The sequence below is a fragment of the Arachis ipaensis genome, chromosome B2 (genome assembly GCF_059453495.1).
Source record: "Arachis ipaensis isolate K30076 ecotype BB chromosome B2, ASM5945349v1, whole genome shotgun sequence".
In the NCBI taxonomy this organism is placed as follows: domain Eukaryota; kingdom Viridiplantae; phylum Streptophyta; class Magnoliopsida; order Fabales; family Fabaceae; genus Arachis; species Arachis ipaensis.
Genome location: NC_142437.1, coordinates 4,990,230 through 5,008,699, shown reverse-complemented (window position 1 = coordinate 5,008,699; position 18,470 = coordinate 4,990,230). Strand labels below are relative to the sequence as shown.

Genomic DNA, 18,470 nt, shown 5'->3' with positions numbered 1-18,470 from the left:
ACAAATTATGCTTGTATCATGTGTTTTAAGCTATGACCAAGTAAATATTATTTTTTCAACATTAAATAAATGAGTATATAAAAGTAATATCAACTATACTATATTATAAACATTGAATATTTAAACTATAAAATTATATAAGTATTGTAATACATAAAACAACACTCCCAGGATTCAGTACAAAGATGAAACCAAAAGAATAATAATATTAAAATTAAATAATTGAAAAAACAGGTGGATCATGGATAAGTTATGATTGATTTTGACCTGACTATGGTAAAAAGTCCTAGAGATTAAGGGCACCATAGCCAACTTCCTTGAGCTTTTGACTCTTCCATGGAACCACTTGCTTGAAGCTCTCACATATCATTGTCTATAAAAATCAAAAGCAGTGCAATAACATTATTAAGGGACCATATCCTTATTCAATGTTATAACTTTGTAAAAGATCTAAGGCTATGTTAGATAGATGCTCCTAAAATATATTTAATATGTATTTAAAATTACTAATTTTTATTTTGAATGGTTATAAAAGTTTCTAAAACATGTATTATATATACTCACAAATAGTTTCTAGTCTAAAGCCACATTAATTGAAAATATAATCTTCATAATTTTCATAAGTGCAAGATAGTTTTCAACCTATTCCATAGTGTTTATAACCAAATAACAACTACAACACCAATTTCACATATTTCATTCACCATATCCTTAAAAAATAAAAATTAAAAAAAAATTAAAATAAAAAATTCAAAAGAATTTCCTATGAGATATTCTTAGATGAAAATAAATCAACCGCTTTGAATTTACATGCACTCCTATAAAAAGAAGTAATAAGTACTAATATTCATTAACCAATAACCACTTAACCCTAGAAAGGAAATTATCACTATAACACAAGTTTTTAATGTTTAGAAGTCAAAACTTGGTGAAAACTCAAGTACAGTCGACTTCACGTGAAGTTGATAACTGAGAACCGTTAGATTATTTGACTAATTTGACTAAATTTTCATCTAAGGATTTTCAACTACCAACTTCACGTAAAATCGACTGCACCTGAGTTTAAACATCAAAACTTACCCATGGCTTGGCATGGAAGAGGTGGGAAATGCTTCTAGAACGTTGCATCTTTGTCACACTTCTCACCTTATTGTCATGATAATCTTCATCAGCAGAAGATGTAGAATTAGAAGAAAAGACATAACTGCCCCTACTCACTTCCCTTTTGACATTGAAGCCCTTCCTTCCCCTTAATGAACCAAACCACCCTCTCTCCTTCATTCTCATTCCTTTGTCTAGAGCCTAATACAAACAATCTTAGTTACTAAAGTATATTATAGATAAAAAACCTTACATGTACTATTTTTGTAACATCTCTTTTATATTAAAAGTGATCGATAAAAAATAAATAAATAAATAAATAACACTTTTATACTATAAAAAAAATATATTAAAAAGTTTACAAGAAAAAAAAGTACAAATATCATTTCTCTTTGTTCGACTCGAATACTCACTTTAGAAGATGGAGGAAGGTGGCAAGTGTTGCTTCTTGAGATACAATAAGGACCCTCCAATACACTGCTTGGTGAGTGAACTTTGGTTGCATCATCATCACCTTCATCATGAACTAGTTGTTGCAACCTTGGAGGAAGTTGCAACGACTTTGACTTTGACTTTGAGTTGGTCAAAGTAACAATGGCATTAGTATTAGAAGAAGGAGAAGAAGTTATTCTTGGCTTGCCAGGTTCCTCTTCCCAACCAAATGGTACTGAAGCTAAGGTGCAAAGTGGTGGAGTTACAATCCCTGACCTCTCAGGAGAAGAAGAATAAGAATAAGAATAATCCACCATTGTTGTTTGAGGATTGAACTTGAATATTGGTAGAAGAATTGATGTGTTACTCTGTTCTTGCTCTGTTTCTGACTCTGTTTTACAACCACTCATCTTTGCTTTCTCCCTTCTTTGTGTTTGTTATATAATAAGACTCTTTAATCTTGTGGTCCTATTTTGAGAATAACCAAATCAATTTCAGGGTATATATAATTCCAAATCCTCTATGTAAATAAATAAATAAAAAAAGGGAATTTCTTATTTGTGTATCAACAAGAGAAGCTTTTGGTTATTCCTCAATTTGTTTGTAAAATAATTTAATATTTAAGGATATAGTTAATATTTAGTTATTTTTATCGTATTTTTATATATAAAAGCATACATTAATATTGGAGATTTCAATTATCTTTATGTGAATCTAGTGAAAATATTTCTAATATATTATAAGATACCTCCCGCTTTTACAGTGCAAATAAATAAATATACAAAAATATTAAAATTAGCTATTATGTATCTGTGTATAAATATATGTGTTGTTTAACTTATTTTTAATATATATTTTATATTACTAACTGATTTTAGTGTACACCTAATATGATTGATAAATATATAGATATCTATTTTTTCTTTTAAAAATAAAGTGCTCTTTTGGTCTCCAACGTTTGGAATAAATCCTATTTTAACCTATAACGTTTTAATCCTTTTCTTTAAAATATCTAAAATTAAAGTAGTAAAATACTAATATTCAGTTGGTTGAATAGTAGTTTAATAGATGATCTTATTATTTTTTAAATGTTCTTAATTTACGTTATGAAATAAAATACTCATCCTAAAAAATGGTTATAATTAGTTAAATTCTTAATAATATAATTTATTATAAATTATAAATAAACTTATATATGTAGGGTTTAGGACATTTATGAATACACAACAAACTTTGGTGTCACTTTTATGAGATAATGAAGGAAAGAAAGTGCCACAAAGGTGAAGCTACTCCACGAAAAAAAAATGTTGCTTTCTCTGCAGAAAAGTTACAAAATGACCATTCATAATCAATAATCATATGTGCTCTTATTATTTGTTCTCCATCTTGCATTGCTACATGTAATTTTCTCAAAATATGCGTATATTGTAGGCAATTCAATTCCTTCATACATTATCATTCCATAAAACAAACATAATTCGTAGAAACATGCATAAAATGTCTGTTATGTATGTAAAATTTGCATGCTTAAAATTAATAACTGAGTTATTCATAGTATATTTGTGTATATTTATATATTAATAATTAATTAATAGATTTTTTAATTAAATAATTAGCTATCAAATCTGTAATAGTTTAATAATTAATTTATTTATAGGAGGATAATAAAAGTTTTATAAAACACTAAATATGATATTTTTATACGGTGATTGATTGATAGTTAATTTTTTATATACACATAATATATTATCAAAATGTAGTAACATGTTTTTCACAAGCTTTCACATAATTTTTTCTATTATAAATGTCCTAATTTTGACATAATCAATTGATTTGATCGCATTCGAACAAACTATAGCTCAAATGACAGTTTTTTTTTATCTTTATCTAGAGTTTTCGAGTTCGAATCTTACACTTAATTTTTTTTAAAAAAAAATTTGATTTGATCACATAACTACTTGCCAATTTTTTTTATATTTCATTTGGATTTTAACAATATCTGATGTACAATAATGTTTTTGAACTTCCAATATTTCATGTTATAGAGAGTAGATAAGAGGGAAAAAAAATACCAATCTGAAAATATTTATGTGTAATGAAATTGTTAGAAGTTTATTATTCAAATATTAATGGTTGGTTCCTAGTGTGGCTTGGTGTATGTGGTTGATGCCAAGTTGTGATGGAGAATTGAGAAGCATGCATAGGGCATGAAATAGCACTAGTGATTGGTTTCCAAAACAACATTAATTAACATAACATAGGTGCCCTAAAAAACAAGTAATTTCAATTTGCCATAAATTCCATATGATTTTCCTTCACCAAGAAGCACATGTGAAAGTTACAAGCTGAGAATTGAGGTTCATATATGGCCAACTATCTCTAAAGTATTTTTATAGGAAAGCTTCAATTTTAAAAATAAAAATAATAACTTATTTTTTTGGGTGGACAAAATCTAAATTTAAATGAAAATACTATGATGCATGAATACTGACATAGACATAGGACACAACACGATATGGGATACATCGATACACGAATTTTAAAATCTTATAAAATACGGGGATATACCTATGTATAAAATATAAAACATTTTTCAGATAAATTGTAATGATATTTTGATATTTATTGATATTAAAACATAAATTATTTTTTAATTATTTTAATGTCTTATTTTAATTATATAAAGTATTTAAAATATTTTTTGTTTTAATATATAATAATATATATACTATTTCTAAATTTATTTTTAAGAATAAGACTAGACATGTTGATACGTGATGGTATTTAAGTGTGTCCAAACATGTCCAAAAAAAAATTTATTTTTTATTAAAATATAATTAAACACAACAAACACGCATATCAGACGAATGTTATGTCCAAAAATATATTGGATACACAAATATGATTACTCAACAAAATATGGTAGTTGGTACAAGAAAAGAGTGTTATTTATCCGGCTCTTTACCATGTGAAATTCTCAACTTTTTATTTGAATTGCATCATTGTCTGCCTTAAAAGGAATATCTCAATATATGATGTTAAAAGAAAGGAAAAGAAGGAATTTAATTTAAATACTTTAAAGGGTAAAGTATACTTTTTGTCCCTAAAGTTTTACAAAAATTTTAAAAATACCCTTAAGTTTTATTTTGTTTCAATTTTGTCCCAAAAGTTTTCGATTTGCATCAAATATACCTCTAACGACTAACTTTTTAAAAAATTTAAGATCAATTCAACAACAATTTCATAAAAACAACCCTCAATACAAACAAATCAAGCATAATTTTCATGCATTATAGTTAAATTAGTCTTAAATTTTTTGAAAATTTAGCCATCGAGGGTATATTTGATACAAATCGAAAACTTTTGGAACAAAATTGAAACAAAATAAAACTTAGGAGTATTTTTGAAATTTTTGCCAAACTTTGGGACAAAAAATATACTTTACCATACTTTAAAATAAGGATTTCACCTTAAAAAGCGAAATAAGAGAATTTTAGAAATGTTTTATTTTATTTATTAAAAAGTAAGTTCTTTGTTTTATCCTTTAAAATAAAATCCTTGCCTCAAAGGACCCTTGCTTTAAAAGATCAAAAATAAAATTAAAAAACCCTATTATTAAATAGTTGCAATAGCATTCATCATTTCATTCAAAACTCTCATGCTGTTAGCTCTAGCAGTAGTGGAAGAAGGCAAGAGATAGGTAGGTGAAAGTCAATAAAAGTCAATAAAAGCCATAACCGATCTGATCTAAGCCTATCTTAGTGGAAGCCATTATTTAAAAAGCAAAAAATTTAAAATATATAATCACATACATACATACATCTCTGCTAAAATATTTTTATTTAATAATTTAAACTTTTGACATAAGTAATTTTATGACATAATATCGAAATTTTTATAAAAAAAAATCAATTTTTGTTACTCAAAAATAAAAAAGGATCGAATTTTAAAATAAGACAAATATAAGAAAATTAACAGAAAAATGTTTGTATAAAATTCACATAACCAAAAAATAATTTCTTACATAAAAGGGTGCATATATAAAACAAATATATAATTATTTATATATTTTTATTTAACTATGTAAACTTTTTGAATAAATTATTTCAAGAAAATCTCCAAGTTTTAAGTTCCATGCAAGTCTAAAAATAATCCTTAACATGATAGTCTTAAAACAATACTGAATATATATATATATTATGAAATAAAAATTAAGTGTCCACATCTCATCAATTATTACAAGTAATTTTAATAAATAAATTCATAATAATGAAATATTCATGATCATTTTGTAGTAATTGAAGTCCATTTTCCATCATAAGATGAATTCCAATCTAAAAATTATTCTATATTTTTCACTTTAATCAAATTTTGAAAGAGATAATTGTGAATAATTTCATCAACTATTTGATTAAGAATGGTATAAATGGCCATTATAGTTTTGATAGATAAAATCACTTTAATTTATATAAATATAGTTGGTGTACCAACTACTCTTGTTTTCATTGACTGTTTTCATGGACTGTTTATTAAATCATCTTGATTGTTATAGGTAAGAAGAACAAGAATCATGTTGAAAACAACTTTTGCCTCCACATTTTGGGCAACCATATATTTGCTTTGAGAATCATCAAAATATCAAATCAAAAGATATATGTATTATGTACGGAAATTATTTTTAATATAGGAATAGAGATGATGTTTTGTTTGAATATTGATATTTGAAGTATATTACAGTATCGTGAAAATTATTCAACATGCCATGCGTGTTGGTCAGCATGTTGTCATGTATTTAACACGCTCCCCGCATGTTGAACAGGATATTAACACGTGGGCAATAGGCCCCCATATGTTGACTCCTCACCTACAAAATTCACTTACCTCTAATTACACCAAATAATTTTATTTTCAACAAAAATACCAATATTTTTTTCATATAAAAAAATAGCCTATTATGTACAACCTGGCTTTTTTCTTTTTAAAAGTAAAAAGATAAAAAACATCAAACCAAACCCAATCAACAACAACAATAGTCTTCATTAAAAGGTACTTAAAATTATTCAAAATTGACCATTGATGAAAAAAAAAGCTAATAATGAAAGTTAAGATAAGTCAATTTGAAACTATAATTTCACAAACAAACAAAAAAATTGTTTTAGGTTTCAATTTGAAAGTTATAATATTATTGATGGTATATTGAATTAGTAATTATTTATGTTGCATAATAGTATTCATCATTTTCTCCTATATTTTGTATTTTATACATAATTTTTTTATTATTTAGTTAAATCCCCTTAACACTATATATATATATATATATATATATATATATATAATTTTAAAACTACTTTTTTCTGATAAGTAATAATACTTGGTTTTCAACCCAAAAAAAAAGAGTAAATTGCAAAAAAAAAAATTATTTTTTAAATATTTAAATGCTGACAAACATATATCTAAACACTAAAATAACAAAAATATTTTTAAAATATTAAAAAATGTAATGGTAGATTAGAATGACCTTTTAGAAAGAAAAAAACCGTAAATTTTAACAAAAAAAAAAATCCGCATTATCTAAATAAATTGTGAGTCATTAAAAATTAAAATTGTGATTAAACTTTTTTTTTTCCCAGTTGTGTAGGTATCCAAAAGTGGATTTTGATGATACTAAGGCAATCATTGTTTTGTGTATCTCCAAAGACACTTATATGTCACTTTCCATCATGTCATTGTCAATATCTGCATCACCAACAGAGCTCATATGTGTGCATTAAAGTGCATCAATCTTATTGATCTTCTATTATTATATTAGGTGAATTAAACCCTTTTCAAGGAATTAAATTTTGTCTTGTAGTTTTAATTTTGATTTTTTTTTGGGTCCACTAATTTTGATTTTCTTAACATGTAATGTAATAATATACTTTTGACATTATTAAATAAAACCGCCGCAAAATTTTCGTCGCTATTTGCCGGAATTATTGTAGTGTATGTCATGTATTTTTAGAATACTCATTAACAAAATCATACTTAAATATTCCAAATTAAACATTGCCCCAAATTGACTTAGAACTTTTATAGATTTAGAAAATTACTGCACAATATTAAACACAAAATAAAAATAAATTTAAAAAAATTAAAATAAACTAGGATATTTACAATTATAAAGTACCTAAAAATTAAAATCCACCTAGTTGCTATGCACACTACCATCAGATTCCCTTCCCTTCCTAAACCTATTAATGCTTAAAAATAAAAATTAAAAATAAAAGAAAAAGGTCAATTAAGGTTTCAAAGCATATTATATTAGATTGATAGATGTTGAGTGATGTTATGAATCACAACATGGAGTCAAGTCATTCAACAAATGACTAATTAATCCTCCTTTGAACAAATGAAAATCCTCTTCACCATTTTGCAGAAGTCCCTACAAAATTTCATAGCATAGATTAAAGGGTTTGTTCCAACTTTTTGTTATTACTAAAAAAAATTTCATATAATTGTAAAACCTTTTAGGTTTAATTGCTCTGTTGGTCCCTATAATTTTGTGAAATTTTCAATTAAATCCCTATACTTTTTTTCTTTTTAATTGGGTCCCTGCACCAAATTTTTTTTTCAATTAAGTCTCTCTTAGTAGTATTTGACTTAATTTTATAGGGATCCAACTAAAAAAAAAAAGAATTGATACAGGGCCTAAATAAAAGGAAAAAAAAAGTGTAGAGACCCGATTAAAAAAAATTTGGTGCAAGGACTCAATTAAAAGAAAAAAAATTATAGGAACCTAATTGAAAATTTTGCAAAACTATAGAGACTAGCAGAGTAATTAAACCAACCTTTTATAAAATAATCAAAATTTTAATAAATAAAAAACCAAATAGAATAGCTTTTCTTTTTTGGACTATACAAAAAATATCAAGTTACAAAATATCTTTTTTGTGAAAATCAGAAAAGAAAAGCTTCTTGATGAGTCTTGAGAAAGTTTTCATAATAAAGCATTTACATATCTTTAAAAAGAAAATTTGAAAAACAGAAGAAACTATGCAAGAAAGTTGAAGTTACTCACTGCCATAAATCATCACCAAGAAGCATAAGGTCATTTTCTTCATCAGTGAAAGTAACAGCCCATTTCTTCTGAGATATAATTTCTCCTTCAATGTCAAACATTTTCTCAAGCTCAACTATGAGTTCATCATAACCATTTAATGTGGTCAAGTCAATTGCTCGACCAACTGCTACACCTTCCATTTTCACCTTCAAAACATAAAAAATAAAATAATCAATTATGAAGGAAAAAATTCAGGAGAGAATTTTATACAAGTAAAATTACTGAAATAACACCCGAAATATCTCTTCCCTAATAAAATAACCAACCAAACATTAATATTAATTATCCTCGTCTAACGAGTTCATCCGATGTCAGTTGGGCTTCCATGTCATGATTCATGACATTTAGGCCCAATCGACAATCGGATCCAATTGTCAGACCACCTAATTTCTTAGAACATATCAAATAAATATTCGATCTTTTACGGGTTATTTTGTCAACCAAGTAAGCTTTCATAGGGACTATTTAGGTATTTCACTAATTTGTCACCTTCAAAGATTCCTAGCTACCAAACACTGTCATACTCAAAACAAAGGCTGAAAAATTTCCTTCCCCTTTTTACATTATTTGACCCAACCTCTCATAAAAATGTGGAAGGAATCTTTGAAGACATTACATGTATCACATATGAAGAGTTTCGAGTATACCAAGAATAACGGTGTTTCAGTCGTTTTACCCGTTGATCTCGATCATAAAATATATACATGATTGAGATTAATGACTAAAAGTACTAAAACACCAGTGTTCCTGATATACTTGAAACTTTTTATATATTCATATGTAGGTTTAAGGCTGAAACAAGAATAAAAAATAAAATAAAAATAAAATAAAGGTACCTTAGTCCTAGTCCTCATGGATGGTACATGGCCCTGCTTGTTGGACAGTGAATGGTTATTGAGACTCTGAACCTTCTCAGTCTCACATGCACCAACAATAATAGATTCTTTGGGACCACAATGAAGGATAGTTGAAGCTTCACACCAAAGTTCTTTCTCCAAAGGGGTAACAACATTACTATAGCTGCTAGTCAAATTCACCCCAAACAACCAGCAATCCATGCCCTTCTTCCTGTCTTCGTTGTGGTCGCGTGCCGGGCCTTCGCCAGCTGGACCAACCGGGACGACGGCTTTGTTGTTTTCGGGATCTTGAGAAGAATTTCCATTGCCATTCAAATGTGGTGGCTGCCATATTGTAGCTACTTGGCTTTCTTTGCTACCTGAAGCAGCTGAATTCGGAGATTAACATCATCATTAAGTTAATAATCCAACAATGTTTGTTCATTAACACCTTAAGGTTGTCGACCGGTAAAAAAACGGCTTCTTGTTAACTTTCCTTCCAAAATTACCCTTCTAGTAAGATGTTATTTTATTAATAAAATGCATCACGTGAAAGGGTCATTTTGGAAGAAAAGTTAAGAGAAGTCATTTTTTGCGCAGTTCAACAACTTCAAGGTGTAAATTGCATATTTATAAAGTTTAGGATGTAAAGTGCACATGATCCAAAGTAACATTCTTTTTCCTACCAGAAGATGAAGCCTCAGCATGCCTTGATCTTTTTCCCTTCGCCATCGGTTGAATCGTATTCAAAGGCGAAGTAACAAGAGGTTCAATCTCCCAACATGAAACTCTATCTGGTCTTTGCATTGTTGCTGGTTCATCCCATTGAACCTATGTAACAAAGACAAAAAATTATACACTAATGAGAAAATTAGATGAACTTAATGAGTGATTTCGAATGAAGTCGAACCTTCAATGACCTCCATTGAGAATTCGGCCATTCTCGAGATTCATCTCCAACTCCAACTATAGTACCACAAAACCTGACAAAATAATGGTACATTAATCTAAGATTAACTTAGAGACTAAGGTAGATTAAACTCTTGATGCACATTTAAAATGATACCTTTTGTCAAGTGGATCTTCACCCTCATGTCTCATCTTGAATCGCATGCCGATTTTGAAGTCATTGTTCATCGTGTCAATATATTTGTTTAAACTAACAATAAACTGGCTAGTCCTGAATTGAATTCAAAAGTTAAAAGCATAAATGTTTCAAGTAAGAGTTACACAAAATGTTTAAAAGATGCTTACAAACCTTGGCTTGTAATAAACCACAAACATGGTACTAGTCATAACAGAATGGCTTGCAGTAACAATCACTCCAAGGCGCATGTTTTGTGTCGACACCACGGACGAAGGCGTAGGACTCTGCGGCGGATTCAAACGTCTAACGCCTACCCTCAGTTGTCCATTCTCTCCCCTGTAAGAATCAAGGATTAAAGCACGGAAATTCGCGGCATAAGGACTAATTATGTCAAAGCAGAACATTATAGAATGCATTATCATGATTTCAAGTACCTTAGAAAAACAAAAGAATCTCCGGCAACCAATTTCTTGGCCGCAACGAATGCACTCCAGCCAGTTGTAAGCAGGTGCCTCTTCGGATGTCCTTAACAAATTGTGCAAAACAGTAAGCAAGATTTCGCAGTTAAAACATAAATTCAAAGAAAAACAACGAAGATTTTCCAATATTATAAACCAAGAAAAAGTTACCTCTATATATATGCTTAAACTTCCATTCAACCCCATGAATATCCTTTGCTACCAACTCCTGAGTAGGATTTTCCATTGTCATATCCTACAACATATAAACTCTTAATTATTTTCTTGTAATCGAAAATATATTCTGGTTCGATCATTCTCGGCTAAAGAAAACACACCAATTGAGGCAAGCATTCATTAGCATGCTTCCGAAGAACCGAAAATCCTCCATGTGTGCTAGTATCTGAGGTACTCAGTGTCTTACAAAATGAGTAAAATTTCTGTTTCGGTTTCTCGGAACAAATTGGATTAGGATCTAGAGGATCATTCTGTTGTACATAGAACAAAACCAGAAAAAAAAAATGGAAAAATCAGTTAAACATTTTTCAATTTTCAATAATGAGGGAATTAATTGTTCGGAAAATGTATCAAATTCTCACATCTGAAGATGGCTGCAAAGTGATTCGAGCATAAACCTCGTCGGTTTCCATCTCGGCCTACAAAACAAAATTAACAAGATTCTATAATCAGTACATGAAAAACCATCATTCCAATGAGCCAATCAAGAACACATAACACAACATAAGGAACCAAAAAAAGATAAACATTACCAGACACTTAACATCGATAACACGGCATAAGATCTTCGACGGAAGATCGTATTTGGGAGATTTCTGGTTCTTCATCTGCCTCAATTCTTGTTCTGTAGGTTCTGGCAACTACAAAAGAAAAAATCAAAATTATATAACACTAACTAAACCCCTTAAGGCCTAAATTTGACACAAAAATGGAAAAAATGAAATTCACAAACAAAATCAGAAACAAGGTAAAGAAGTATATATCTTACCAATTCAATGTGACCCTGAGGGAAATAGAAAACTCTGTCTTGAACACAAGGAACATCCATTAATGGCCCTGCACACAACCTCCATAGCTCTTTAAACAAATCATCACCAGCCCCATCTGCCACAAAACAAAACACAGACATGTTGGAAACTTTGCATGGTTTTTTTCAGACCAAAGTTGGAAACTTTTTTCTCTCATTTTTGCATTAAGCTCTTCCTTAGTAACCTCCATGTTCACAAGGCAAAAGGGTCATTCACTTCATATTGAAAAATTAAAGGAAAACATTAAAAATGAAGGGTCCCAACAACATTAGTCAATTGCTAAAAGAACACAGACATTACTCTTTTTCAGCTCAACACTCACATTAACCAAACATGGTAACAACAAAAACACATGAAATTCCAACCATAACCTCACACTGAAGTTGTTTCCTTTGACAAGAAACCACTGAGATTAGTACCTTCTTCCTTATGTGCCATTCAACCATAGAAGCACAAAAAGGAAAAAGAACACCAACAACAGAAAAACAAAGACCAAAGACAAAAAAAGACAAACACAAAGCAAACAAGAGAGAGAGAGAGAGAGAGAGAGAGAGAGAGAGACCAACCAGCCATGATGATAGTTAAATGAGAGTGAATGATAATGTGTTCCTTTGTGTTCTCTCTTGCTTCTTCTTCTCTTTCTGTAACTGATGACTGTGAATTGTTCTGCTTTATATATGTGTTTTTCTTTTTCTTTTTTCTTTGTTTGTTTGTTTGGAGCTGCTTCAAGTTTCGGTTACAGAAAGCATGGTTGTGTTGTTTATGGTGTGTCACCAAAACCGAAGAATATCAAGGGATCATAACTTTTTTGGCCCCTTCACTTTGAAGCTGCAAGAGAAAAGGGTCACACTTTTTTCTCTCTCTTGTTATGTGAGGAGTTTCTGAAATTCTCTTTCTGTTTTCTTTTGCTCCTTGTCCTTCCATTTCATCATACAAAAACATGTTCATTTTTTTCATAATATATTAATAAAAAATTTACTAGAAGTCAGTCAGTAAATAAATTATAATATATATAAATAAATATATGTTGTTTAATTTATTTTTAATATATATTTTATATTTTAATATATTTTATAAAAATGATTAATTTAATAAGTGAATTTTTGTATATCTAAAATGATTGAATATTAGTAAGAATTTTTATTAGTCGAATTTGTTCAAATTTGATAAAAATAAGAACTTAACTGAATAAATTTTAATTGGTTTGGATTTGTAATTTTTAGTGAATGGATCTGTATTAATCCGAGCAGATGAAATTCAAATCGAATCAATTCGGATCATTCAGTACCCGATTAAAAATAAAAGTAAAAAAACAAAAAATTAAAAAAAAATTTAAATACTATAAATATGTAGTAATAATAATAATAATAATACATCATTGATTCAAATATATTACTGATGTTAGTATTGTGCTTGTTGAAAATGTGCTCTGACGAATTTATAAGTATTCTTGTCAAATTTTAAAATTTTTTAAGAATCAGAATCTTTTGAGTATTAATTTAGTATTTACCTCTTTTTAATTAATATTAAACTAATCGAATAATCAGCTTGGTTTGGGTTTGACGATTTCAAAACTAATACTTATTTAAAGTTAAATTTGATTGGATATATCTCGATAATACCCTATTATTCATCAAGTCTAAAACTAATGTAATCATATCGAATCACTTTGGTTATTCATATTCGTAAACATTCTTGTATAATAGTACATATTAGAATAAGATATTAGGACAAAAGTATCCAAAAAAAAATATTAGTATTATTTTTTAAAAAAATTATTATTTATATACTAAAAATTAGACATTAAATTAGTTATTATATATTTATATATTTATACATATTAATTATATATTTTATTTAACTAAATAATTATTTGCTAGAATAATCAAAACCTGACATAGTAGAATAATCAAATATGCAATTGAATAAAACTAAATTTATTCAGAGTAATATAATAAAAAAAATTATGAAATGTCAAATACGAATTTATACGTAGTGTCTGAGTAATAACTGATTTTTCATATAGATATATCATGATTAGTTAATATAATTGTAGAAAAATATTTTATAATTGTAGAAATATGTGTTAATATTATGTTTGTTTGAGATGACATCACGACTTACACAATATTAATGTCTAATGATCGAATGCAATGTAGACTATAACTACATTGGATTTGTATTAATATGTGAGTCGATATAATGTTTTTATTTTAGATATTTACAAAGAAATCAACTTTAAATCATATTTTTAAAGAATTTATATATTTTTAAAACACATTTCATATATATTATATCATCTTATATGCATTTATTAACTTTATACAACTTTAAATATTAGTCTTCCTGGTTTTTTTTTTTTAAGAAAAAAATTTAAACTTTCATAAAAAAATCAAATGACACTTATAAATCACAGAAAAAATATAAGATTTATAATTAATAAAAAAAGATAAATATTCTGTATAAAAATTATACAATATTAGAAAAAATATAAGATTTATAATATTAATTTTAAAAAATTTTTAAAGATACAAATCGAATCATCCGATTTGTGATTGTTTATTTAAAAAATAAAACAATACAAACAAATTATGCTTCCTATATATATAACCTATAGCAATGTAAAACACTTCTCTCCTTAGAAGATCTTGTAATACACCTCTCTCTCACAGAAAAAATAGAAAGCGTCTTTCCCTCAACACTTTTTTCTCTCTCTACAGATTTTCTGGTTCCTAGATCCAAGCTAGCTACACTACTTTATAGATTCAGCTTAGGCCTTAGCACTTAGGTTACATTAAACTTGTCTTGTCTAAATCTCAACTTGCTCATTTTGTTTCTTTTTTTATTTTTAAAATGTTGTATAAAAATAAAAATACAAGATAAAATAAAATTTATTGTTTTTTATATTTTACTTTTATTTTTTTTGTTAATTCTAGAACCAAAAATATTAAAATTGAAATTAGAAAAATACAAATACAAATCTATCATATCCTTATTAATTTCTTAAATATATACTTTCTTGTAAAATATTTATGTAAAAACTAAACATGAAAACTATATTGGTAGTATTTTTTTATCCTAATAATTTTAAAATTACATTCTTAAAAGTATATCTAAAGAAAGAAAGAAAAGAACCTTCTTCCTTTCATATACACTATCTCAAGAAAAGTTTCTAATACTACTATATTAAAAAATTACATATTTTAAAAAATTAAACTATTAAAAAAGATATATAAATAGATATATATTGGTGAAAACTCAGGTGAAGTCGACTTCATGTGAAGTTGATATCTGAGAGCCGTTAAATAAAAATTTAGTCAAATTAGTCAAATCATCTAATGACTCTCAAATATCAACTACACATGAAATTCAATGCACTTGAGTTTAATTTCTACGGAATAAACCAATAATTGATGCAATGTTTCTCTAAGTAAAATGATACATATATACTCACGCAATGACAAAAGTATAATTAATTACACAGCGCAAAAAAATGCATTCACATTTTGATATAACAAATTAGCAAGTGAATTCATTTTATATCTCATTTTTCACCCTATCATCCTTCACGTCAAAATAGAAAGGATTAATTTTACGATAAAGTATTATTTTAGTTTTTAATGTTTGGGTCAAATTTTAATTAGTTTTTAATATTTTAAATATTTTATTTTTATTCTAAAAAGTTTTAAATAATTTAATATTATTTTACTATTAAATTTGACAAAAATAATTAATAAAATAAGTGACGTAAATGTTAATAATATTGTTGTTAAGTCATATTTTCTTCCTTGTGTTATTGAAATATAATATCAAAATTTTTTTGTAACATTTTTTTTCTACTAACACTCTTTCTTCTTGATCTCCTTCTTAAAAAAAATTCTAAAATGTTATCAATTAATCATCAATAATCCAAAATATAATCAAAGAAAAAACTTTTAAGTTGGTGATCGTTGATAGATCAATTTTACTTAATAAAATCAAACGTTATTAACTCTTCGATATACTAATTGTTCGTGTCAAATTTGACGGTGGGACAATATTGAATGAAACCATTTTTGATTGAAATACGACGTTTGGAACTTTTTGAGGCTGAAATAAGACGTAAGAAACATTAAAGACCAAATTAAGACTTTTTTGGTGAACAACCAAGAGAAAAAACAAAAGAGCAGAAAAGAAAAAGAAAAGAAATCAGGTTTTTAACAGCAAGAGAGGACAAACCACCTCTGGCGGCTGGTGCCAAAGGTGAACTCATCAGCTCCGCCACCTCCAGATCCCATCTTTGCCAACCGATCTGCCACGACATTAGCTTCTCTCGGGATAAGCTCAAAACGAATATCCCAATCCCTTCTTAACTTCAAGTCAAAGATCAGTTGTATCACTTCTTTTTCAAGATGCCAGAGTGGAACTTGCCAACTAGTCACTAGCTCAAAAGCTGATGCGCAATCTGTCTCACAGACAACAAGCTTAATGACACTAGATCCAAAGGAATTTCCTGAGCATCCCATTACCCATTGACTGTAGCTATCGCGAATTACCCATCCAAAACCAGCACAATCATCTCCCAAGTTCACACTCCCATCACAATTTAACTTCCAAGCACCAGGTTCTGGCGGAGACCAAGATAGAGATTTTAATCCCTGGATACAACACACTCGATTCTGAGTTGTATATTCAAAATCCACCATGCACCTGCGAGCCTTGTATGCAATTGACCCAGCAAATCCAAAAATTTCCTGAAAATTACCCATATTTCTGTCTTGCCAAATTGACCATATTATAGCTGCAAATTTGGAACAACCTTCATTGACGAGGCCATGCTTGAACCAATCATGCACCTCGTGAGAGCCAAAGAAACACACATCAGAAAAACCTAGAGAAACCCAAACTGATCGCACCACTTCACAATCCCAAAAACAATGAAGAATTGTCTCCAGAAGTTGATTGCAACGTGTACATAAGGATGAGGGGGAGAGATGTCGCTGAAAACGCAGATATTGAGTTGGTACAGCATCATGAAGGCAAAGCCACACTAGGAGCCTCAACTTTTCAGGGACCCGCGCCTTCCAAAGCCAAAGCCAATTGATATTCCTATCCCAATTCAACTTATTCTGAATTAACCATAAATATCCTTGTTTAGCAGAGTAAAGAGTGTGCTCCCAACTCCAACCCAAATCACGACCAGAAGCCGAAATATGTACTAAACTAAGAATGTCTTCCCTTAAGTCCATAGGAATAAAAGAGTAAATCCTCTCCAAATGCCAAACTCCATCACGGTAAACATCTTCAATGGTCAAAGCAGCCTCACAAATATCAAGAAATTCAACCCTCGCTCCTACTGGCCCAGAGTGCAACCAAGAGTCAAACCAGAAATTCTTAGAAAGAGCTCCCACTTCCCAAACAAACCCTTCCTTTAATACGGAAGCTGTGTGCACAATAGACTTCTATATATACGATGAAGAACCCATTGCTTTAACTGCAAATAGGTTTCTATTCTGGAGGTATTTTTGAAGCATAATCTTGACCCACAGTTTCTCTTGATTCATCAAAATTTGCCAAACTAGCTTTCCTAATAAAGAAAAATTGACCAACCGCGACTCCCGCAAAGCAAGACCTCCAAACTTTTTCGGAGTCGTCAAAACTCTCCAAGATGCTAAATAAAGACCACGGTGATTATGACTACCACACCAAATAAAACTTCTAGTAAACTTATCAATGTTAGAGCACACACTTGATGAAAAAAGGCTTACTTGCATCCTATAAATAGGTATAGAAGATAAAACTTATTTGGCAAGGCAAATCCGACCAGCTTTATTAAGGAAGCGACCTTTCCAAGATGCTAGCCTATTAGTAAGCTTATCAACCACATCATTAAAATCAGCTTTAGTAACTCTGCCATGCTTAAGGGGGACACTAAGGTATTTTCCCAGAGAATTAGCAAATCGGATAGAAGAAATACCAGTGAAAAGATCCTTGCGTTGTCTAGAAACATTCATAGAACAGATAGCACGAGATTTGTCAAAATTCACCTTCATACCAGATGCTCTGCAAAAGGTGGCCATAGTGTCCAAAACATGAAGCACTTGAGATTTCTTCGCTTTGCAAAAAAGGATAAGGTCGTCTGCAAAAAGGAGATGGGAGATTACAGGACCTCCCCTAGACACAGTCACTGGTTTCCATCTACCAACCTCCACTTGCCTAGCAATGAGGCAACTCAACCTCTCCATACAAATAACAAATAAATAAGGAGACATCGGGTCTCCTTGCCTCAAACCCCTCTTTGGCTGAAAATCATCCAACCGGTTACCATTCCACATTAGAGAAAGGGAGGAAGACTTTACACATTTCATAATAAGAGAAACAATAGTACCTGGAAAGCCAAACATTAGGAGAGATTGCTCCAAAAACTCCCAA

The 18,470-nt window shown here is 29.2% G+C and overlaps 2 protein-coding genes across 2 annotated transcripts; both read right to left on the bottom strand.

Moving 5' to 3' along the window:
- Positions 1-78: 78 nt before the first annotated feature.
- On the bottom strand, positions 79-1,990 carry LOC107628132 (uncharacterized protein At4g00950). The gene is made up of 3 exons (XM_088505350.1): positions 1,515-1,990; positions 1,081-1,302; positions 79-373 (listed from the first exon to the last, which is right to left on the bottom strand). Exons 1-3 carry the CDS (start codon positions 1,941-1,943, stop codon positions 287-289), a joined length of 738 nt encoding a protein of 245 aa, XP_088361476.1. The 5' UTR covers positions 1,944-1,990; the 3' UTR covers positions 79-286.
- Positions 1,991-7,571: 5,581 nt separating this feature from the next.
- On the bottom strand, positions 7,572-12,936 carry LOC107623734 (auxin response factor 18-like). The gene is made up of 14 exons (XM_016326096.3): positions 12,626-12,936; positions 12,020-12,135; positions 11,784-11,891; positions 11,613-11,669; positions 11,352-11,501; positions 11,185-11,269; positions 10,990-11,080; positions 10,727-10,891; positions 10,535-10,648; positions 10,379-10,451; positions 10,155-10,299; positions 9,469-9,857; positions 8,591-8,778; positions 7,572-7,954 (listed from the first exon to the last, which is right to left on the bottom strand). Exons 1-14 carry the CDS (start codon positions 12,630-12,632, stop codon positions 7,903-7,905), a joined length of 1,740 nt encoding a protein of 579 aa, XP_016181582.1. The 5' UTR covers positions 12,633-12,936; the 3' UTR covers positions 7,572-7,902.
- Between the last annotated feature and the right edge of the window lie 5,534 nt (positions 12,937-18,470).

Excerpts from the sequence above, each read along its gene's own strand:
- LOC107628132 (XM_088505350.1), bottom strand. The coding sequence starts at position 1,943 with ATGAGTGGTTGTAAAACAGAGTCAGAAACAGAGCAAGAACAGAGTAAC. Across the intron at positions 1,303-1,514 it reads ACCTTCCTCCATCTTCTAAA|GCTCTAGACAAAGGAATGAG; the intron begins GTGAGTATTCGA and ends TGTTTGTATTAG. Across the intron at positions 374-1,080 it reads TCTTCCATGCCAAGCCATGG|ACAATGATATGTGAGAGCTT; the intron begins GTAAGTTTTGAT and ends TGATTTTTATAG.
- LOC107623734 (XM_016326096.3), bottom strand. Across the intron at positions 11,892-12,019 it reads CTCAGGGTCACATTGAATTG|TTGCCAGAACCTACAGAACA; the intron begins GTAAGATATATA and ends TTTCTTTTGTAG. Across the intron at positions 10,452-10,534 it reads GAAGATCCACTTGACAAAAG|GTTTTGTGGTACTATAGTTG; the intron begins GTATCATTTTAA and ends TTATTTTGTCAG.